Source organism: Pteropus medius, unplaced genomic scaffold, assembly GCF_902729225.1.
Source record: "Pteropus medius unplaced genomic scaffold, Ma_sr-lr_union100, whole genome shotgun sequence".
NCBI lineage: Eukaryota > Metazoa > Chordata > Mammalia > Chiroptera > Pteropodidae > Pteropus > Pteropus medius.
The window spans coordinates 21,685,244-21,708,967 of record NW_024350319.1 but is presented as its reverse complement, the minus strand read 5'-3'; the positions used below and the strand labels follow the sequence as shown (position 1 = coordinate 21,708,967).

Below are 23,724 nucleotides of genomic sequence, written 5' to 3'. Positions count from 1 at the left end.
TTTCAACAAATGTAATTGGCACACTTTAGTTGAGTAAGCATCATAATATCTCAGATGGAAGCTTTGTTTGTGTCATATTTCAACAGGTTCAATTAGACTTCCTTGGTAGAAACAGCTGTACAATAAAGCATACAGATTAAACACGTCATCTTACTATCACAAAAGAAAAAGCTGTACAAGGCAAATATTTCTTTGTGTGGGCTAGAATGGGCACTTACATAATGCATCAGCACAGGGAGTCCAAGAGCCCATATCACTTGGTTTACCCTTAATGTTTCTATTAATATGAATATACAGAAGGTAAATGATACTGATTCAACCATACCTTTGTCCTTCCTGTAGCAGCTGAAAATTAGGATGCCTGTGACAAAAATACAGAAATGGAAAATTAAAGGCAACTAATATGTCACACTTTCAAGTGTTTTATTATAAATACATTAGATAGAAAATAGAACTAAAAGGAAATAGTTCATAAAAAGATTTTTTTAAGAAAAAATTACGAGACAAAGTATTGTGAAACTCATCTACAAGAAATCTGGATTAATATCTCTTATCTAAAATTTACTCATATTTCAGAATTAAGTTCAAATTCCATGAACCCAATAAAGTTTTCCCTAACCTGTTAATGTAAATCACTCCCTAAATTCCAAAATCATCGTCTGTACAATTTATATTCTACTATTATGTCATAGAAGAGTACAATCATTTTTTTTCCTCTCCTTTGTTTTTTAATCAAGTAATGTGCATGAGAGACATTTCTGAGCCAATCACAGGAGTACAATCATGTACTCTTCTATGACATAACAGTAGAATTATTACCATTTTAAATGTCCCACTTTTCACATGTTTAACTTTGGTTTTGTAACTAGAGTACAAGCTCCTTGGAAGCACAGATTATGTACTATAATTCTCTTATATTTCCTTTATATGGTTAATAAGACTTTTTGTCCTAACTTCAGAGAAAGCAGTTGTATTGTAGTATGGATGTGAACTATGCGGACCAAGTGATTTAAGTTAACTCTAGGAATAATTTTGCTAGCAATACCAGAAATCATATTTGGCTGGGCATCATGGATATTAAAAAGATCTTAGAAACCCAAATATAAAAAGGAACAATAACAAATGAATCCAAGATGACAGGAAAACTGTAAAATACTTCCAAAGTGACTCAGAAAAAGTGCCTTCTAAAAGACTACAAAACATTAAAGTAAAAATACAAAGAACTAAATAAATGAAGTGATGTTCCATGTTCATCAAAGACAGACTCAATATTGTCAAGATGTCAGTTCTTCTCAACTTGATCTATAGATTCAATGCAATTCAACCATAATCCCAGCAAATTATTTTGTGGATATCAACAAGTTGATTCTAAAGTTTTAATGGAGAGGCAAAGACCCAGAATAGAATAGCTAACAATATTGAAGGAGAATGAAGGTGGAGAACTGACAATACTTGACTTCCAAGACTTACTTTAAAGCTACATTAATCAAGATAGTGTGGTAGTGGAGAAAGAACAAATGGATAATTGGAACAGAACAGAGAGCCCTAGAAATAGACCCACATGAATAAAGTCCACCGATCTTTGATAAAAGAGTAAAAGCAACACAATGGAAAGAAGACAGACTTTCAACAAATGGTGCTGGAACAACTGGATATCTATGTGCAAGAAAATGAATCTGGACACAGACCTTACATCCTTTACAAAAATTAACTCAAAATGAATCACAGACCTAAATATAAAATGCAAAATTACAAAACTACTAGAAGAATACATAGGAGAAAACCTAGGTGACTTTTTAGCTACGACACCAAAGGCACAATCCATGAAAGAACTAGTAAGTCAGACTTCATTAAAATTAAAAATTTCTGCTGAGAAAAATACTGTCACAAGAATAAAATGACAAGTCACAGCCTAGGAGAAAATATTTGCAAAAGATGTATCTGATAAAGAATTGTTATTCAAATATCAAAAAGCTCTTATAACAGTAAGAAAACAAACAACTCAAATAAAAAATGGGCCAAAGACCTTAACAGATACCTCACAAAAGAAGATATATACCTACGGCCATGCCACCCTGAACATGCCTGATCTCATCTGATCTCGGAGGCGAAGCAGGGCCGGGCCTGGATAGTACTTGGATGGGAGACCACCTAGGAAGACCAGGTGCTGTGGGCTTTTTTTAAAAAAAAGATATATAAGAAAAAGAAAAAAATATATACGGATGGCAAATAATCATATGAAAAGATGTTCCACCTGATATGCCATCAGAGAAATGAAAATTAAAACAAATATGAGATACCACTACCCATTAGAATAGCCCAAATCCAGAACACTAACATCAAATGCTTGTGAGGACGAACTCACATTTATTGCTGGTAGAAATGCAAAAAAGTACAGCCATTTTGGAAGACAGTTTGGTGATTTCTTATAAAACTAAACATACTCTTACCATATAGTCTAGAAATCATGCTCCTTTGTATTTACACAAAGGAGCTGAAAACTTATGTCCACACAAAACTTGAACATGGATGTTTATAGCAGCTCTATCCATAACTGCCAAAACTTGGAAGCAACCAAGATGTCCTTCAGTAGGAGAATGGATAAACTGTTGTATATTCAGACAATGGAATATTTTTCAGCACTAAAAAGAAATGAACCATCAAGTTATGAAAAGACATGCAGAAAACTTAAATGCATATTATTTGAGTGATAATGATGTGTCCATGTAGGCTCATCACATGTAATAAGTATACCATTTTGGTGGAGGTTGCTGATAATGGGGGAAGGTATGATTTATGTAGGGGCAGAGGGCATATGGGAAATATCTGTGCCTTCTCCTCCATTTTGCTGTGAACCCAAAATTGTTCTAAAAGTCAATTAACAGGAAAAAAAGTAAATATAAGAAACTAGGTGTGTACTAAAGAGAAGCTAAGGCACAAGCATAAATCTCATTTAAAGGGCAAAACAGAGCTGCAACAAGGGCCATATTACAAAAATCTTCCATTAAAGTCAAGCTAAGTGGATATAGAACCAGAGGTCATTTGAGTTTGACATTTAAAGGCTATCAGGCAAAAATGTCAATTACAAGTATTTTCCTATATAATTAAACAGCATAGCATCAATCACATAACTATTACCCATATAATCCATTCGTCTTTTGTTCAGTCTCAAGTGTAGGAGGCAATGCAGGGAATGGACTCTTGGCAATCCTCTCCTTAGGATTTAAGGGAGGCACTGATGATTGACCAAAGCATGCTTTCCCATTGAATTCCTTCTCAGTTATCACACGTCAGGAGGCATATAGGATGAAATCAATATTTGCCATTCCAGCTTGAGAGATTCCCTCATAGTTCAGGAATTCTCCAAGACCGATAATAAAAAATTTGGAAGGGAAAGGTAAAATAAGGCAATGCCAGTGAGTGCCTGAGAGTAAAAATGTACTCTATTTTTTTTTCTTCTTTAGCCCCTCAGCCAATTAAGGCGCATTCTTTCCTAATCATCCAAATTGCTCTGTTTACTCTTCTTCTTCCCACTCAACAGAACTCTAGTCATAGAAGCTCCATGGTTTAGTGTTGCTCAAAGAAAACAAATGACACTGCTTGGGTGGTGATTAGCTTCGACTGCTCCAGGGATATTTATAACTCCCATTAAGAGTTTTTTTGGCCTAAATAATATGCTAACATCTACAATAGAACTGTTTCATTGTCTGTTGACTACTTTCTCCCACTTTCACTTGTAGATCTCTAACTCTTTCTATCCCACATCCCCACCCAAGTCTTCCTGCCTAAAATTATCAAGGTTCAGGACCATGCAGCTGTCTGGCATTTGGTCCTAACTGGGTCTGAATATCACTGTAGGGAAGAAAGTATGTATAGACAGTGATTCTCAATAGGATTCTTATCCTAAATGGCTAACCTGCAAATGCAGAGTATATCCCATAATTCAAAAAATTCCTTCAAAATAAAATTATGAACTATGATATCTATGGACTATGCTGGGTATCTTAAGTAATACAAAGAATCGGTTCCTAGTCTTAAGGACCTTACAATTTAGTAGGAGGAAAATGTGAGTTCTATGAGCTTTACAAATATTAATCTTCATAAGAATGATGTAGCTACTCTATCATCCCCATGTTATAGATAAAAATCTTGAATACTAAAAGAATAAGTAATTTGCTCAAAGTCACATAGTTTATAAGTGGTAAAGCAGGAATCAAACCCGGACAGCATGGCTCATAAGAACTATACTGTTGCATCATATTGTATGAGCTGCTACAGGAAATTAGAGAAGACAAACTTCCTGCTGAGCCAATAAAGAAAAGCTTCAGATTCAGCTGGGCCTATAAAGATCGACACTGATTGTATATAAAGGCATTTGAGACTAATCCTATGGATTTTACTCAGGTATTTTAACTCTACAAACCTCTTCCTTTTTTCTTTCCTTTTGTATGTTTTCCTTTTAGCAAATCCATCCTCTCTCTTAAACCCTGTCTTGCAATCATACGGCCCCTGCCCCTTTCCTTGTAAGCCTTCTTTAAAGAAGTGTGCATTCATCATTTCCAATACCTTATCTCCTATTCAGTCATCAACCCTCTGCCTCCTGGAATCTGCAGGCATTACTGAAATGCCTCTTGCTAACATCACTAGTTACATAGGACTGCTAAATTTAATGGATATTTTTCAGGATTTTTTTCCTTTTTAAAGTAGAGGAAAAGAATCAGTATGAAAAGAGAGCTTGAAAGAAACAGAAAACAGGAATAAATCATGAAGCAAAGCCTTGATGAGAAAAAGAATGGAATCAGTAACATAGAGGATACTATATTAGCAATGAGGAGGCAGAGAAACGAGAGCATATAAAGAAAATAATGTTGAAGAGATTCTGCTGGATCCCCTCAAATCATTTCAGTGAAATTATCTACTAAGGAATGAGGAAAAAAGTCAACATGTATCACATGGTCAGTAAAAAGCAGAAAAAAACATGAGCACAAAGTTGAGAGGAGACAGAATGAACTAGAACAGGGCCAAAGGAATGCAAAGAAAGCAGGTTTTGATGTTAGACAAATCTAGGTTTAAATCCAAAAGTACATGAGCCAAATGAGTCTCTAAACCTTTCTGAGCCTCAGTTCTACCATCAATACATACCCAGGGATGCTGTGAGCCCTGAATTAAATAATATAGCTTGTCTAAAGTGCTAATCGTCTTATTTGAAAACTTTACCCTAAAATATTCAGCAACCCAGGCACAGAAAAAAAGGGATGACACTTACAAAAGTGGACATGGTAGGTTAAAGGAGAAAGAATCTGGGATTATTAGAGAGGACAATACTGTAACTGCCAACTGTAGAGCTCAAAAAAAAAAAAAAACAAATTTAATGAGGGTCTGCCAATCTAGAACAGAGGTAAGGTAGAGACGGGAGGTCAAAATGAGGTCACAAAGCACACTAAGGAGTAATAGCTGTAGATGAGATAGAGGTTGTGGTCAGAGACTGAAAGCTCTTATTTCAAGATCTTGGAGGTAGAATTGTTCCAAATAAGAATGAGGTCTAAGTATGGCTGAATCAAGGGGTATCAAAATGTAAACATTATTCTAAATCATGCAGACAATTTAAGATAGTTTTATGAGAAATCTCCAAATATATAACTTGATAGTTTTTGAGAAAAACACTAAGAGTTAAAATTCAATCTATAAAGAAGGCAAGGGGAAAATTAAAATATACTAAGTGCTTATTATTTGGTAGGTTTTTTTATAATTGTGATAAAATGTATGACACAAAATTTATCATTTTAACTTTTTAAGTGTATTGCTGTGGCAATAAAGTATATTCACATTGTTCTGCACCTATCACCACCATCTATCTCCAGAACTTTTTCATTTTTCCACATGTTCTGTTAGGTGGTTTTATATACCATTTCATTTAATCTTCACACAACTTACATTAACTTTTTATAGTGCAGGAATCTGAAGCTTAGAGAGGTTAACTGACTTCCTAAGGTCAATAGAGCTAACAAATAGTAAATCTATTATTTGAATTCAGGTCTTTCAAGGTCTAAGCTCTTTCTACTACATGCTGCCTCTAATTAAAGTCAGAAAAAGACACCAAAAAGTTGAGGATACCTTTGCATAAACCCTTTCATAGGAACTGAATATACTTCACCAGCTATTATTTTCCTCTCCTTTGTTTCATTTTTCTGACTACAGTAAAAAAAAAAATACATTAAACGTTTCTAGATATTGTATGAGTGAATTTAAGACTCTCTCTGATTCTCAGTCTACAAAATGAAGAATAGTACTTGACACTAATATAAACTGAATTTAACGATGGAATAAAAACTTCAATATAAAACTTCACTTGGTTTTTGCTATGAGCTTTTTCAAAAAGAATAAGGCAGCAAGTACACTGCTTTCTTTTCTATCCTTTCTTAGATGAAATTCAAAAGCTTTTTGTCATTTTTCTTCGCTCCAAGTATCTTCCATTCCTTTCAAAGTTTATGTTGCCCTGGAGATAATTCTCAATTTAACTGCAATAAGCTCAATTTTAAAAACAAAAATCATGTTAAAGAATACCTTCAAGCTTGTTCTTCATAAACGTTTTCATATTATTTTCATTAAAGTATAAATTAGATGAATAAGTTTAACTTTAGCATAGTAAATCTAAAAGTAGAAATACCATGCCAAAAAACCTTGTGTGCATATATGTACACACATGTGTGAAACACTTAGAATAGGTATCCTGTATGTATACTAACAGAAACAGCAGGCTACAATTACCACTGTAGTGGCAATTTTTCAAATATATTTGAGACGTGTTAAAACCTGTTTCAGAAAGATTTTACTCTGTACAGCAAGCAACGGAGGTTCAGGAAGAGGTTATAGAAGTTGTTCTGCAGAGGTTTTTGGCTTCCGCACCTCTGAGATTATACTGTTTATTGCCAAGAAATATGTGTGAAAATCCCCTACTCTGAGCCACATGATGGCGCTTTTAGCTCTGTCAGCATTAACCATTCACCTCAATTTGAGCTTTTAAAAAAATCATAATTTGATTCTCAACATTTGTCCTTCCTTCTTAGTTTTAACTCCTGATTTTTAAGGTTGCAATTCAAGAAACTTCCCTCTTTCAAAGATCTGTCAGAGCCTACACTCAGCCAAATGGAATTTATAAATGCAACTGTGTGACTATCTAAATAAGCACATTTAGGAACAAAACTGTATGTGGTCTGTTTCTGGCCACCAAGTGGGTAAAAAATTTCTAACTCACAACATGAGAAGCATCATACTGAGTCATGACCCAGGCCATCTAGGTCAATGTTTTGGCTTTGACAGGGCATCAGGAGACATTTTGTGAGAAGTACTACTGCTCTCTATGACATTAAGAATATACTCCAGATATTATTTTCATACCTTAATAAAAATGAAATTAGAAAACCTCTAAGGCCCTTTCTGACTCCAAAGCCTCAACAGAAATATGAACCTAGAATTCATGAATTTGTTTCAAACTTTCTTAAATCTATTTATATATTTTTACCAATGAGATAGTGAGCTTATTATGGTATGAAACAATATCTTAGAAATTTTAAGAGACACTATAGGTTTTTGGGTTTATGAATCTGATGAATAAATTTATATAATGTAAGAAAGATCAAACTGTCAAATTTAATATTCTTCTTGCAAATGATGTGTAAAATCATGGTGTCCTGGCAGATGTCAACTTCAAGTTGTTCTGGACACAGTATAAAACATTCCAGCTTTTTCTTCATAATTTAAGAACTTTGATCCAATCCTTTATCAGTCTTTATCTTTCAGACTGAAAAGTTCAAATTCTTTAAGTCAGTAGCTTTTATTCTACATTCTCAAATGAGACAAATTTCCCTACAAGGACAAAGTAGTAGTATAAGTTTCCTTAGTCTTAGACCGATAATTTTAATTTTTATCATTTTTATACATAAGACATTTCCTTACCTAGAAAACGTTCACTATAGCAGCAGTGACTAACTGACTCAGAACTGTAAAACAGCAGAACTAAAGGGAATTAAGAGATTAAATGCAACTTTCTACTTTACAAATGAGGAAACTGAGGCTTAGTGTTGATAAGACTTTCCTACAGTAAAACAACAAAAAACCTAAGCTAGATCCAACAAAATAGTGCTCTTAAAACTATAGATCAGGACCAACGAATTAAGTGGGCTGCTATCAGCATTTTTCAAAAGCAACAGAGTACAAAATATCAGAGGTTTTTCATGAAGGATAAGTATTATTCCATAAAACTTCTGTTTCAGTTTTATGTATATGTTGGATATATGTAAATGCATTTATTAGTGATTAAAAATTGTGGTAGTCATTGCAATAGAATATTTAATTCTCTCAGGGCATTTTAAAATTTATTCTTATTTTTATGATTATTAATAAAACTAATATTAATAAAATAACTGTAATTTTAAATATGTAATTTTTTATTTATTGATGACTCACTTTAAGCTAATAAAAATATCTCGGCATGAAATACTAAATGCTGCCATTTAAAAAAAAGGCCATTTTTTCCCCTTTCAAATAGGTTCTGAATGTTGTACCCCTCGTCATATGTGAATAGGCTTTCTTTAAAATATCACATTTCTGTTGAGCTTATATGTACAATTGCTAGACAACCTTTTTAAAAAGAATACTGAATTCTAGAATTCTGATCATTAGCACATATAAAATATCACTCTCTGTGAAAACACAGTGACCTCTAGTGGATTCATTAAACAAACTGACATCCTATCTACTTCCAACACCCAAACCTACTCCTACAAGTTTATTTTTTCATCTCAGCTGAAATAACATTGTAATAAAATAGAATAAAAACTCAATGTTTTTATTCTAATTTACATTACAGGTCCCTATTAGAATAAGTATCAACTGTATTTGTTTTGCCATCCCGGTGAGATTTAAATTTAAATTTACAGGTTGGGCTTTATACATGTGTGTAGCCTGCCAGGCACTAAGCACATACTACATATTTTGAATGTAACTTAAATTGATTAGTTTAGATTAGGGAAACCAAGGCCATTTCATTTTTTTTTTTTTTTAGTAAATAAAGGCATATAGATAAGGTAGAACTTCAGGAAACACAAACATAAAGTGACAGGCCTTCATGTTTTAGGAAAAAAGTGGGTGTTCTAACAGAGGAAAGATTTTAGGAAAAGGTTAGAGGGAAGAACTGTTCTAAATTAGCTAAAGGAAGTAACAATAACTATATCTGAAGAAAACAGAGATAACAGAAAAGATGGTTTGGTAAATGGTTTTGAGGTAGTTGAAGCAGATACGAGGATTGGCTAAATGAGAGGACTAAATTTAAGTAGAGAAGATATCTTTGGAAGCAAAGTTAAAGATAATTTAAAGAAACACTAGTTTTAACAGTGGGAAATAGAACATGTTGCTGACATAGGGCTAAGGAGGCGATGGGCAGCTCTGGTGAAAGAAATATTAAGAAAGGAGAAAAAGAGTGATAGTTTAAAAGTTACTCTCAGCTTCCCAGTCAACTTGGACAATGCTACATACAATATTTTTCTTGAAACAAGAAAGTCAGATAGGCTGATAGAGAAATGATGAACAATTTAGTCTTCTTTATGTTTAATTCAATTAACAAAGGCCATAGGATGGTATGTTTTACATATTCTAAACCACACACTATTAGATCATCATGCAAAAGCGTCTGCTAATATACTGTCATCAATACAACTGATGCTAGTTGAACTTACAGTAGCACCATATAACCCTGGGCATAAAACTAAGACTTTTGGTTTTTTTTTAGGCCAAGATCTTTAGTCAATTTGCATCTCATTACATTTGTTATTAACTTTATTTAGCATAATTACACAAAATCCTATTTTACCACAAATGACGCTGCCTTATTATAATATTCTATCAAACATGAATTACTTGGGACATTATCTCATTAATTTAAGCCTTTGTTTGGAATTTCTAGACAATACAGTTTAATTATATAACAATTTTTGTTATTTTTTAAATATTACTGTACCATTTACCTCGCAATAATAAATTCTCTCAAATTTAGTAACTACTAAAATACTGTAAATGTTTAACCATTTCTCAAGAGGCAAAATCTCAGGAATGTTCATACACTTTTTGCTAAAAATGACTCTCAACTGGGACTCTTTAAATTTAAAAATTATAGATTTTTAATAAAGGTTCAATGAATTAATAACCTGAACTTTTTAACCTTAGTACATAGTTTCCTAATGACAAAGTGAGTTCAACTGGATTCCAAGATCTAGTATCTTTTAAAAAAAATTTAACATAGTTATTCCAGGACTATTATATTAATAGAATTAAAAGAAATAACTGGCAGAGCAGGAAGCAAAGTTTAGGTTTTGCGATTAAAGCTAAAACTACAAATAACATGTATATGCAATACTTAATAGCTATGCTTAAAAAGTAACCATTTCTTCACAATTAAAATGGATACTGTGGTAACATACTAAAGAAAATGACCTATTCTCTGCATATCTCAAACAGCAGAGAGAAATTTTTAGAATACATGAACAAATGTATACATAATAATTTAAATTACCTTTCTTCTTCTCGAACCCATACTGGAGTTTTAGGAATTTGTGCTTGGAAAAACTTAGACGCTTTATAACAAAAATTGCTGCAAAAACACTGAAAAGAACATTTTAAAACTAGCAAATTATTGTTTTTCTTATAGTGAAACACAACTTATGTACAGGACAGTATAAAACATAAATATGTAGTTCAAAGAAAAGAATGAAAACCCATGACTCTATAATTCATTGAAGCCACTGTGTGCTCCTTCCCAATGCACCACTCTCCACGTTCTCCAAAGGGTAACCACTGTCATAAATTTTGTGTTACTCATCCCTTTGCTTTCCTTTAGTTTTTGTGCTACTTGTACACATATCCGTGTAAAATCTATCATTCAATTTTGCCTTTCAAACTTTGCCTAAATAAAATCATAGTTATATATATTCTTGTCATCATTTTTTTTAATTGTTTTTGAGATTCATTCATATAGTTGTAGCTTATTCATTTACACTGTGTATTATATTCCATTGAGTAAACTACCTTTTATTATTTATGGATAATTGAATTGTTTCTCATTGTTTTGATATCACTGCAATGTCACTATGAATCTTTTTATACAATTTTTTAAACTAAAGAAACTGTGGCAAAATACAAAAAAATTTAACCATTTTTAAGTGTACAGTTCAGTGGCATTAAGTTACATTCTCACTGCAACCATTACTACCATACATCTCAACTCTCTTCAAATTTTGCAAAACAAACTCTACATCCATAAAACAATAACTCCCTCCTCCTCTGACACTTCTTCCACCTCCTCTGACAACCACCATTCTACTCTGTCTCCATGAATTTGACTACTCTAGTTACATTTAAGTAGAATCATATATTTATCCTTTTGTGGTGGCTAATTTCACTTAGCATATCTTTAAATTTCATCAATGTTGCAGCATGGGTCAGAATTTCCCTCTTTTTAAGCTGAATAGTATTTTATTCTATGCATATACCACATTTTGTTTATCCAACTAGGAACATTCATAAACATATGAACAAGAATTTCCTTAATATATACACTAAAGAATAGAAAGGCTTGGTCATAAAGAATATACAAATCTGATAATGCCAAACAGCTTCTCAAAGAGATTGTCTGACCAGAAGTATAGAGTCGCTAATATTGTCAGATTTTTTATAATTTTGCTAATTTGGGGGCTATGAAAATTTAACTCAGTGTGTTTTTGCTATTTTCCTGATTACTGATAAGATTGAGTATCTTTTCATATACTCATTAGTCATTCAAGTTCCTTCTATAAAATTTTCTATTAGGCTATTTGCCTTTTTCTTATAGATTATATATTCTAGTTATGAATCTGTGGTCAGATATGTGAGAAATACAACTCCTGATTTGTAGCTTATATTTTCACTCTTTTCTGAAAACTTCTAATGACCATTTATTTTAATGTAGAAAAATTTATCAATTTTTCCCCTACAGTCTGTAATTTTCTATCTTATTTAAGAAATTCTCTCTAGTCCAAGTTTATAAAAATATTCTCTCTTACTGTCTTTGAAAAGGTTTGTCTTTTATGCTTGGATCCCTAAATAGACTAAAATTGACCTTTGTATGTACTCTGAGATAAAGGTCAATTTTCATTTCTTCCATATAGATAACTAGTTGTGTTGGTACTATTTATTAATCCATCCTTTCTTCACTGATCCACAATACTCCTGTTGTTATATACCAAATGTCTACACTTGGTGATTGTTTCTTCTTTTCTACTGTTATACAATTTACTTGCCTGAATTTGTTCCAATATACACTTTTGATTTTTAAATGTTCGAGTATTAATTAAAGCAAAAGCAGAGTTTTTTTAAACACCTTGAATAAAATACTTATAAATGAAAAACCTCTAATGTGACTGTTTTCTAAAAGGCAAGATTTTTAAAGTTATTTTTAGAATTGCATTTAGTATAATATTAAACATTAACTGCCAAACTGAAAACAGTCTTTAAACTTACCTTTCTTTCAGTAATATCATAGACTTTATTGGTTTTGGTAGAAATTTTATATTTCTGTTTTGGTACCTAAAGAAAGAAAGCACGGCTTACAAAAGAATTCAAGTAATAAATTTGAACTTATGTTACAAGATTAAGTTATCTATATAACATATCTTTGGCTAACCCATGTCATTAGTTCAGGACCTCAGTTTTACTTCTTGTTCTTTCTTGTTCGAAGTATTTCATTGGATATAAAAATTCAAAGTCTATATTTAAAAAAATTACTTACAATTCCTAGCTTCTTCTGACATAAGGGATAACCACAAAGCTTGATAATAGAACGCTCATCCACGACATCTCTGTAGTGAGCAGGTGTGATAAATTTCCCCTGTAATGAAATAAAAGGGGGCATTCCCCACCCCCGGCCAGATTATTGGAAAAAGTTCATTTATCAGCTCTCTAGGTCCCATAGATCTCATCTGAAAACACAGGGATAACAATAGTACCTATCTCAAAAACAATAGTACCTATCTCATAAGTTTGATGTCAGAATCAGAGGAGAAGATAAAGGAAAAAAACTAAGAAAAGTACTCAACACATAGTAGTACTCAATGTGAGCAATTATGTAAAAAGAACAAAAAACAAAAACTTCTGCCACAGCAGACTATGCAAATTTGTAGATTATACAATTCATGAAATAATTCTGAGGCAGGAAGAAGAAATGGTGCTATAGTGATTGCAATACCAAAGCAAAATACTAATAGTATATATTACTTTTTAAAAAATATTCAAAAAAACACATTAAATATGATATAATTTTACCTATTTTTAAAGCACAATCTTAAAAAACAAAGTATATTGAAGGTGTCATTGTGACTTACACTCCTAAACAAATTTTTGTGCAAAATCTTCCAGCTTCTAAAAAAAACTGTACAAGAGAATGGTGACATGATAGTTATAAGCTAACACAATATTTTTATGTTGATATCTTCAGTTCAAATAACCTTAAATCTTAATATTATTTTTGAAGTTTTTGTTTTTGAATGGACTGAAAAACTTTTTGAGAGTAATATAAGGTATTTGTTTCAAACGAAGCATTTCTGAATTGTGTTTATCTTCTTTACAGTCATTATGTATGCAGATTCTGATGCAGTTACTCATGTAAATTTAAATATTGTCATATTTATATTCTTGTTTTGAAAAATCTCTGAGCCACACTAAGAATTATTTTTGCAATAGAAGCTCTGAGTTTCAATTTTCCATTTTTTTCTCTTAAGGATTATGAGAATATAACAGAATTTCCATTCAAACTTTTACTCAATAAAGCTGTTAGGTGAAAACAAAAAAAAAATTAATGCATTTTATAATTCTATTGTTATGTGCTAAATCATAAAGGATCTGTATTTCATGTCTTTAGAATATCCAAATTAATGAAATTATATTGACAAAAACATTAATCTTCTGTTACTAAAATAGGACAACATATAGAATATGGAAAATGACATTGGGATCATAAATGCAAATGATGAAAATCGAATTAGATTAGCAGACTTGTTAAAACAACTACTACTACGGGGTAAAATATGTATGTTATTTTTCATTAGTGTATTTAAAATCATTATGCAAGGAATGCATAATTGATTATTTTAAAATGCATGAATTATATACCATGATACCTGCGAAGATTTCAATAATGCAAGGAAGTTTCAGGTTGCACAGATTTAAAGAATTTATACTACAAAAGTAATAATTTCTCAACACATACACATTCCCTTAAGAATTCTTCCGTAATATTTTCTTCTAAAAGCTGTTCAACAATATGTAGAGCTTTTCTCTCAAACTCAATCTTCTTTCTCATAGTTTCTTCCAGTTCTTCTTTCCTAAAATTAAAAAAAGATTATTCAAAATTTAAAAATTCTACTTTTAAGTTTTATCATAGCTAATTGTTTTAAAATACAACACTAACAACTATTTTGCTATTTAAATTAATATTTTTAATGCTGTTATTTTTGATCTAATACTTTTCAAAAAGGAAACAAGCTACTTGTTGCACTGTACACATAGAAAGTCTGCTACAACTAGATTATTTGATTTCCAGAACTTAGAGCACAAGGAAAAAATTCTTAGAGAGAAGAAAATGAGGTGAAATTTTTTAACCAGTTAAGAGTTTATATTCTATTGCTTCTGTGTGTATCTAAAAAGGGAGGCTTTTTCTCCTAAATCCTTAGAAAAAAGAAGAGATTAGAGAGGAAAAATACAACTTTGGCTGTTCTTACAAGTAAAAATTTATTAAGTCTCAAAAATCAACGGATGGCGAGTTTGACAGGACAGAGTCATATCTGCAAAGAAGTGTTTGCTTACTTTTGTTGTAAAGTCTTATTAAATAATTACACTGACATGATTGTGTGGTTTAGAAAAACAGCAATCTTCCTGGAAGGGCTGGTCCTTATCATGGCACCCATGGAATTCTGTCAGCCTTTGCTTGCCCCACACATTATGTAACAAAAAAGTACAGGCTGTTAGATCAAACAATGGCCCCAGGACAGTGGTTCTCAATTCCAGCTACATATTAGAATCATCTGATGAGATTTTTTTTTTTTTAAAGATACTATGCCCAGGTTCCACTGCAGGCTCATTAAGTCAGAATCTCTGAGGCTGGGGCCTGGTTATTGGTATTTTCTTAAAAGTCTTCCAGATAATCTTAGTATGCAAGCAGGGTTGAGAATCACCACCATAGGACCAAAGATATCAATTATTTTGATGATGCATTTGCTCTTTTTCTGCGCTGGTTTCTGCTTGCTTATTAGAATAACATTTGCTGGCCTCTTGGGCCTTGCCTCGGCCCTCATATCTGGACCTGGAATGTACTCACCATTTCTCCCTACATTCACTGACTTCCAAAACTTTACACTCCAATTCCTTGCCCAAAGCAATATGTTTTACAAAAACAATTTGAATAACTGACTGCCAAGTAGGAAAAAATAAGGACATTAAAACTTTAAGGAGTTCTGAAGAAGATGGACTAGGTAAAAGCAGGGTTCGTCTCCTCCCAGGTCTGCATTGAAATTACAACCAAATTATAAAAAAATCAACGTGGAGAATCACCTGAAGTCCATCTGATCATAACACCAACATCTGATAATATAAAGGAGCCACATGGAAGCCAGTAGGAGGGGCAAAGTCTCAAATCAGGCTGGATCCACACCCGCAGGTGGTAGAAGATCACCGGGAGGGAGAGTAAGGCTCTCCTGAAGGAGAGGGGGTCCTGTTCTCATCTGGGGGCTCCCTAGCCCAGGGTATCAGCCCAGGAAACAGGAGAATCCAATAACTCTGTAAAAACCAGAGGGGATTCTAGCCGAACTTGGGCAGATATCAAGGTCCTGTGGGCTAGTCCCAGACAGCAACTGGTCTGGCTGTTATCTAAGACTTATGCTGCGGGAACTCGCAGTTACCAAAGTTGCAGCAAGACTGAGGCTGTATTGATCTAACTGCCATTGTCTCTCTGAGACCCCGCCCCACCCTACCCACAAATTGCCCCAGGCGGCTCATTGCTTCTCCCCTGATCTCCCAAACCACACAGGCAATAAACTGGCTGGCACAGCATGGAAATCATCGGTGATCAGAGCTTTGCTGCCTGCAAGAGTTGCAATATTGCGTCCGGGGAATGCAGGGGTCTGTGGGACCACCCCAGACGGCAGCTGGTCTCACTGTGATCTGTGTCTACAGCGGGAACACTTAGGCAAAGAAGTTGCAAAACTGAGGCTGTACTGGCCAGATGGACCTTGTCTCCCTAAAATCCCGCTTCATCCAAGCCACAAAGTGCCTGCAGCACATCGACAAGCAGCCTCTTGTGCCTTGCTTGTCTCTGGGGTTGTGAGTCGGCGCAGGCAACAGACTTTGGCTAGCGCATGAGCGCATTTCAAGGAAAACAGTTGTAGACTGACCACTGCTGCCTGTACGAGCTGAAATATCTCTTAAAGAGAATGCAGGGGTCTGTACTGGCCTGACAGGCCTTGACTCCCTGAGCTCCTGCTCCATCTAATACACAAAGTGCCCACTGCACATTGATAGGGAGCTGCTCCTGTCCTGGTGTAACACATTTAGGCTCAGTGTGGGCAGCAGCTGACCTTGCTATGAATGAAAGCCTGTACAGTGAGCCACAGAGACAGTGTGGGCACGTAAACTGACACTGCAGTGGCAGGGGAACATTTACTCTAAAGACCCAGGAGACTCCCGGGGTCCCTGCGCCACCCGATATGCATATCACCCAGAGGCTCATCTAGTTTCAGAGACTTACAGGCAACTGACAGGCAGTGTCAGGCCTTAAGGAGCACTGGTCTCTCTGCTAAATTGCCATAGGTCAGGGATGGGGGACAACCGACCGCTGCCTACCGTGTTGTCTCTTCCACTTACCTATAGATTCAGCATAGGCAACAACCATCTGCGGATTGCTTTGTAGTTCTCAGTGGGTAGCCCTGAGCAATCAGAGCAGTGGCTGACTTTGGCCTCCAGGGGAGCCTCTCCTACGGGGCCACAAAACCAATGTATCTGGAGGCTGGCACCAGACCACAACGGAGCAACTCCTGCCTAGTCTCATTAGTGATATACACAAAGGGTGGTTGCAACAAGTACACAAGCCTGCTAGGGCAAATCCCATTCAGTAGGGTCAGCCCCCACACATCAACTCTTACCCTGTGAGTGCACCCAATTCCCACAATTAGTCAGCCTAAATGTTAATTAATCCCATCCACTGATGTACTAACAACAATAAAGGCTTGGTGACGACATAAGATCACACACAACCCACACAAAGGTCACGTCCAGAGCCCCCGGCATAGGGTATCAGGGAGAATGTGCCACTGGGCCACAGAGGACACCTTCCACATTAGACCACCTGGCCAAGGCTGAGAGATGAAACAATTATTCTTGACACATAGAAACTAACACAGAGAGGCTAATAAAATGAGAAAACAAAGAAACATGACACAAATGAAACAACAGGAGAAAACTCCAGAAAATAAGCTAAATGAAATGGAGGCAAGCGACCTACCAGAAACAGAGTTCAAGATAATAGTTATAAGGATGCTCAATGAACTTATGGGAAAATGGATGAACACAATGAGAATCTCAACTGCATAAAAAAGGAAACAGAAACCATAAAAAAGAACCAGACAGAAATGAATACAATAACGGAAATGAAGAATACACTAGAAGGATTCAACAGTAGATTGGACAAAGCAGCAGATCGAATCAGCAAACTGGAAGACAAGGTACTAGAATACACCCAATCGGAACAACAAAAAGAAAAAAGAATTTAAAAAAATGAGTATAGTTTAATAAGAGACCTCTGAGACAACATGAAGCATAAAAATATCTGGATCATGAGTACCTGAAGAGGAAGAGAGAGAGCAAGAGACTGAGAACCTACTTGAAGAAATAATGACAGAAAACTTCCCTAACCTGGCAAAGGAATTAGACACACAAGTTCAGGAAGCACAGAGTCCCAAACAAGAGAAATTCAAACAAACCTACACCAAGACACATCACAATTAAAATGTCAAAGGTCAAAGACAAAGAGAATCTTAGAAGCAGCAAGAGAAAGGAAGCTGTTTACTTACAAGGGTACCCCCATAAGAATGTCTGCTGACTTCTCAATGGAAACTTTGCAGACCAGAAGGGGATAGCAAGCAATATTCAAAGTTATGAAAAACAAGAATCTACAACCATTTACCCAGCAAGGTTTTCAATTAAAATGGAAGGTGAGATAAAGAGCTTCCGAGACAGGAAACAGCTTAAGGAATTCATCACCAACACACCAGCATTACAAGATATGTTAAAGGGACTTCTGTAAAAAGAGAAGGGGTAAAAAAGAAAACAGAAATAACAAATATGAATAATAAAATGGCAGTAACAATGTACCTATCAGTAATCACTTTAAATGTAAATGGATTAAATGCTCCCATGAAAAGATATAGGATAACCGACTGGATAAGAAAACAAAACCCATGCATATGCTGCCTACAAGAGACCCACTTCAGATCAAACTACACTCACAGGCTGAAAGTAAAGGGATAGAAAAGGATATTTCACGCAAACAGAAATGAAAAAGTCGGGGTAGCAATACTTATATCAGATAAAATAGACTTCAAAACAAAGGCTATAATAAGAGACAAAAAAGGGCATTACATAATGATAAAGGGATCGATAAACTGAGAGGACATAAACCTAGTAAACATACATGCATCCAACATAGGAGCACCTACATGCATAAAGCAGTTATTGACTGACATAAAAAGAGAGGTCGATAGCAATACACTCACAGTTGGAGACTTTAACACCCTACTGACACCAATGGACAGATCTTCTAGGCAAAGAACCAACAAGGAAACAATGGGCCTAAAAGACATATTAGAACAGATGGATTTAATAGATATTTTCAGAGCATTTTACCCCAAAGCAGCAAAATATACATTCTTCTCAAGTGCACATGGAACATTTTCAAGGATAGACCACATACATGTTAGGACACAAATCAAGTCTCAATAAATTTAAGAATACTGAAATCATATCAACTGTCCTCTCTGATCACATTGGTATGAAACTAGATATCAATGACAAGAAAAAAACTGGAAAATACACAAACACATGGAGGCTAAATAACATGCTACTAAACAATGAATGGGTTATTAATGAGATCAAGGAAGAAATCAAAAGATACCTAGAGACAAACGAAAATGAAAACACGACTCAAAATTTATGGGGCACAGTGAAAGCAGTCCTAAGAGTGAAATTCATAGCAATACAGGCCTACCTCAAGAAACAAGAAAAAATTCAGAGAAACAATCTAACTTTACAATGAAAAGAACTAGAAAAACAACAGCAAACAGCCAAAATTGAAGAGAAGGAAGGAAATACTAAAGAATAGAGAGGAAATAAATGAAATAGAGTCTAGAAAAACAATACAGAAGATTTATGAAACCAAGAACTGGTTCTTTGAAAGGATAAACAAAATTGACAGACTCTTAGCCAGACTCATCAAAGAAAAAAGAGAGAGGACTCAAATAAATAAAATCAGAAATGAAAGAGAAATAACCACGGACTCCACAGAAATACAATGGACCATAAGAAAATACTACAGGCAATTGTATGCCAACATATTGGACAATCTGGAAGAAATGGACAGATTCCTAGAAACATATAATCTTCCAAGACTGAGTCAAGAAGAAACAGAAAATCTGAACTGATAGATTACCACCATTGAAATAGAATCAGTAATCAAAAACCTCCCAAAAAACAAAAATCCTGGACCAGATGGTTTCATAGGCAAATTTTACCAAACTTTCAAAGAATTGTCACCTATTCTTCTCAAACTATTCCAAAAAATTCAAGGAGAGAAGGCTCTTTAACTTTTTATAAGGCCACCATTACCTTGATTCCAAACCAAAGAAATTACAAAAAAAGAAAACTATAGACCGACATCTCTTATGAACACTGATGCAAAAATCCTCAACAAAATATTAGCAAACCGAATTTAGCAATACATTAAAAATATCATACATCATGATCAAGCTGGATTTATTCCTGGGATGCATGGTTGGTACAATATCTGCAAATCAATTAATGTGATATACCGCATTAACAAATCGAAAGATAAAAACAATATGATCATATCAATAGACACAGAAAAAACATTCAATAACATCCAGCACCCATTTTTGATAAAAACTCCCAGCAAAGTGGGAACAGAGGGAACATACCTCAACATAATAAAGGCCATATATGACAAAACTACAGCTAACATCATACTCAATGGGGAAAGGCTAAAAGCATTTCCCTTAAGATCAGGAACAAGACAAGGATGCCCACTTTCACCACTTCTCTTCAACATTGTGTTGGAAGTCTTAGCCACAGCAACAAGACAAGAAAGAGAAATAAAAGGCAATCGAATTGGAAAGGAAGAGTAAATTTCTCGTTAGTTGCTGATGGCATGATACTATATGTAGAGAACCCTAAAGATTCCACCAAAAAACTGTTAGAACTGATCAATGAATTCAATAAAGTAGCAGGTTACAAAATAAATATTCAGAAGTCAGTGGTATTTTTTATATACCAATGATGAACTTTCAGAAAGAGAAATTAAGAAAACAATCCCATTTACAATTGTATCGAAAACTATAAAATGCCAGGAAATCAAATTAACCGAGAAAGTAAAAGACCTGTTTTCAGAAAATTATAAGTCATTGAAAAAAAGAAATTGAAGAAGATACAAATAAATGGAAGTATATCCCGTGTTCATGGGTAGGAAGAATCAACATTATTAAAATGGTCATACTACCCAAAGCAATCTATAGATTCAATGCAATCCCTATCAAAATACCAATGGCATTTTTCAGAGAGCTAGAACAAATATTCCTAAAATTTATATGGAGCCATAAAAAACCCCGAATAGCCACGGCAATCTTGAGAAAGAAGAACAAAGTTGGAAGTATCACACTACCTGCTATCAAACTAGACTACAAGGCTACAGTAATCGAAACGTATTGTACTGGCATAAAAACAGAGACATTGATCAATGGAACAGAATAGAGAGCCCAGAAATAAATCCATGCCTATATGCTCACTTAATATATGACAAAGGGATAAGAATAAACAATGGGGTAAAGACAGTCTCTTTAATAAATGGTGTTGGGGAAAAAAAAGAAGCTGGACCACCTTCTTACACCATATACAAGAATAGAATCAAAATGGACTAAAGACTTAAATGTAAGGCCCGAAACCATAAAACTTCTAAAAGAAAACACAGGCAGTAAACTCTCTGATATTACTAACAGGAATTTCTTTTTGGATATATTTCCTCATGCAAGTGAAACAAAAGAAAAAAATGGGACTACATCAAACGAAAAAGGTTTTGTACAGCAAAGGAAACCATCAACAAAACAATAAGACAACCGACTGGGAGAAGATATTCACTAATGATATGTCTGATAAGGGGTTAATATCCAAAATATATAAAGAACTTATACAACTCAACAACAAAAAAACAATTCAATTAAAAAATGGGCAGAAGACCTGAATAGATACTTCTCCAAAGGGGAAATACAGATAGCTAATAAACATACGAAAAGATGCTCAAGGTTGGTAATCATCAGAGAAATGCAAATTAAAACCACAATAAGATATCACCTCACACCTGTGAGAATGGCTATCATCAATAAATCAAGATGTGGAAAAAAGGGAACCTTCATATATTGTTGGTGGGACTGCAAATTGGTATAGCCACTATGGAAAACAGTATGGAGGTTTCTCAAAACATTGAAAATGGATATACTTTTTGACCCAGCAATTGCACTTCTGGGTATTTATTCAAAGAAAACCAAAACAATAATTCGGAAAGCTCTATGCACTCCAATATTCATGGCAGCACAATTTACAATAGCCAAGATATGGACGCAACCTAAATGCCCAACAACAGACAACTGGATAAAGAAATTATGGTTCATATACACAATGGAATATTACTCAGCTGTTGAAAAACATGAAATCCTACTATTTGCAACGACATGGATGGACCTAGAGATTATTACACCGAGTGAAATAAGTCAGATAGAGAAAGATGAATACCATACGATTTCATTTGTATGCAGAATCTAAGGAACAAAAAGAACAACCTAATCAAAAAACAGACTCACAAATATAGTGGACAATTTGGTGATGGACGAGGGGAGGGGGATTGGAGGACTGGGAGAATGGAGTGAAGGGTTAAAGAAGTACAAATTAGTAGTTGATAGTTGATCATGGGGATGAGGAGCACAGCAGAGGGAACGCAGTTAGCATTAATATGATGGCTAGGTGGAGGGCCAGGGGAGGCAGGGAGCAACTGGGGGAATCGTTTTATGAACTATATAGATGTCTAACCAATGTACTGTATACTTGAAACTAATTAAAATAAATAAGTAAATTTTTAAAAAGAACAGGGACATAAGACTTCATCAAATAAATTCAACAGATATTGTAATGTGTAAAAAAAAAAAAGTGGAAACACCTGTTCTCCCATCATTTCATAAAGGCCATGCTTACATCAAAGAAGTATAAAACATGAACACAAATGAAAAGGCTGTTCTTTAAAATGACTATATTTAGCTTAATGAAAAATATTTTACTTTTCTCATTTTGCTGCCTACCAGTAAAAGCTATGCCATGTACTAAGGTCAGCACAAAACTTGCATTAGGAATTGCTGATTTAAACATTAACTATTTAAGCCTGCCATAACAGCCACACTGCTCTTAACTAATGGATATCTACAGCTGCTTCCCATGGATAGCCTTGTTTCACAGCTGCCCTATCTGAAATAATGATAGGTAGTGTGGTGTACAGCAGTGGTCCTCACACTTTTTGGTCTCAGCACTCCTTTGTACTCTTAGAACTTTTGCTTATGTACATTATATCTGCCAACATTTACCATATTAGGATTAAAAATGAGAAAATTTTAAAGCATTTAATAATATACTCAGTACACGTTAACATATTTTTAAATGAAAAAGTTAGTGTGAAGTGAAATTGTTTTATAATTTTGTAAAGTTCTTTAATTTCTGGCTTAAAAGTATTCACTAGGATTGAATATAGAAGTATTCTGCAGTTGGAATAAATTTACAAAGGACCACTTCCCTCAACAACTTTTTGTTTAATCCTATAGATTTTTAATTGTTTGATCACCTTGGATGAACTGCTCAAAATCCATTTCAGCTTATTATTTTCCACAAATTGTAGTGCTGAGAATAAAATATAATCTCCTCAAGTTTGTGGTCAGATCAGTGTTGAAGAGAGTTGCAAATTACCATCATTATCAATATTAACTAAACTTTACTCTTCAGTATTTCCTAAAGCCAAGTCAGTATAATCATGCTCCACAGGGAAATAACAGACATACCTCGTTTTACTGTGCTGTACTTTATTGCACTTGAGAGACGTTGCATCTTTTACAAATTGAAGGCAAGGCCCTCTACCAGCAAAAAGATTACAACTCGCTTTACTGCAGTAATCTGGAGCTGAACCTGTCAATATCTGAGGTATGCCTGTACTCTCCAAAAACAGATCTCAAATTTATCTAATTTCTCCATTCTCAGATGATCACCATCCCTAACATCTTAAAATTTTTACACTTAAATTCCACCACTTTATTAAAGTTTTCCCATTTG

The 23,724-nt window shown here is 34.4% G+C and overlaps 1 protein-coding gene and 1 non-coding gene across 3 annotated transcripts in view; one reads left to right on the top strand and one right to left on the bottom strand.

Moving 5' to 3' along the window:
- RPAP2 (RNA polymerase II associated protein 2) overlaps nucleotides 1-23,724 on the bottom strand; it is a 79,683-nt gene that overhangs the window by 53,106 nt on the left and 2,853 nt on the right. For both annotated transcript variants that reach the window (XM_039838831.1, XM_039838832.1), the window contains 5 exons: nucleotides 14,294-14,408; nucleotides 12,818-12,916; nucleotides 12,550-12,615; nucleotides 10,568-10,656; nucleotides 326-361 (listed from right to left, as the gene is read on the bottom strand). In XM_039838831.1, the coding sequence (XP_039694765.1) occupies nucleotides 326-361; nucleotides 10,568-10,656; nucleotides 12,550-12,615; nucleotides 12,818-12,916; nucleotides 14,294-14,408 (405 nt within the window). The remainder of the gene's footprint in view (nucleotides 1-325; nucleotides 362-10,567; nucleotides 10,657-12,549; nucleotides 12,616-12,817; nucleotides 12,917-14,293; nucleotides 14,409-23,724) is intronic.
- LOC120583487 (5S ribosomal RNA) lies at nucleotides 2,058-2,176 on the top strand. Its single transcript, XR_005647798.1, has one exon. It is a non-coding gene; the product is annotated as a 5S ribosomal RNA (ribosomal RNA).